At 38.6% G+C, this 1,102-nt stretch overlaps 2 protein-coding genes across 2 annotated transcripts in view; both read left to right on the forward strand.

The window, feature by feature from the left end:
* Positions 1-1,102, forward strand: part of LOC119592675 (zinc finger CCCH domain-containing protein 10-like) — a gene marked incomplete at its 3' end in the record, with an annotated part of 11,955 nt that overhangs the window by 10,142 nt on the left and 711 nt on the right. Inside the window, 2 exon segments of the mRNA XM_037941589.1 lie at positions 132-579; positions 926-1,102. Of these exon segments, the coding sequence (XP_037797517.1) occupies positions 132-503 (372 nt within the window).
* The window catches only part of LOC119592392, a 728-nt gene continuing 333 nt past the window's right edge, over positions 708-1,102 (forward strand). The window contains exons 1-2 of the mRNA XM_037941213.1: positions 708-719; positions 926-1,100. Coding sequence (XP_037797141.1) covers positions 708-719; positions 926-1,100 — 187 coding nt within the window. The remainder of the gene's footprint in view (positions 720-925; positions 1,101-1,102) is intronic.

A 1,102-nucleotide genomic window follows, 5' to 3' on the forward strand; every position in this document is an offset into this window, starting at 1 on the left:
AAAGGCAACGTAGAGTTGTGATTTACTTAATTTATATGAATATCCCTTATCAGCATCATATAATTTCATGTTTTAATTGTCATATGATTTTATTATATCTTTATTATTTTATTTTGATCTGACAATTTCAGGACTACTTGATGGGTGAATGTTCTAGACGCAGGGGTGGGAAATGCAAGTTCCGTCATATAACGAAGAGTGAATATGAAGCAGAGATCTATGGACAAGAGATTGATCCATCAATGAACCACTATGATCACAATATAAACCATGAACCTATTGGTAATATTTGCCCACCCGACCCTAAACGACAGAGATTTGATATCAAGCCAATTCCAGCTGAGTTCCCTAGAGAGCGCGAGTTTATCAGACCAGTAGAAGAGGTCATGGTAGGACGTGACATCAACCTGAGGGAGTTTCGAGACAGAGATCGGGAGCGAAACAAGGAGAGGGATAGACGAGGCTTTAGAAGAGATTCTGATCTTAAGGAAGCAGATAGATGACTTGAAGAAAGAAAATTCATCCCTGAAGAAGGATGTGTCTGATCTGAGAGCAACAAATGAGTTTCTCTTAGATCAGGTTAGTTTCAATCATGCTTTTGTTATTCATGTTGCTAATCTGTGTTGAAGATAACTGAATGTCGGGTTGTTAGTCATTAGGCCTTGTTAAACAGATGTGTAATATATGTGTACCATAACATTGTTGTAATGGTGTTTAGGGTATTTTAGTTTATAAGATTAATTACATAACTTGTTGGTTTACATTGTCTCCTTTCTTGTCTCTTCTTTTTTTTTTCTTCACTTCCGTTCCATACCCTCACATTTATAAATTTTTATACTTGTTCATATGTTTACTTCCTCTCATGTTGTAGACCTAAACCATAGTCTTGTCCATTGTGAAGCAATGTGTCCTCTTCAATTCACAGGTGACAACATTACGTCTCAGTAAAGCAGGAGGCAGTGTGACAGCAGTGACAGTACCAGCAGTAAGTTTGGCATCCACCATTCCAGTTGCAACAAGTGTACAACCTCTCACTGCAGCCCAACTGTCTCAACCTCTCCCAATAACATCTGATGGGTCTGTAGTGGCCCTGCCAACTGGT

Source organism: Penaeus monodon, chromosome 30, assembly GCF_015228065.2.
Source record: "Penaeus monodon isolate SGIC_2016 chromosome 30, NSTDA_Pmon_1, whole genome shotgun sequence".
NCBI lineage: Eukaryota > Metazoa > Arthropoda > Malacostraca > Decapoda > Penaeidae > Penaeus > Penaeus monodon.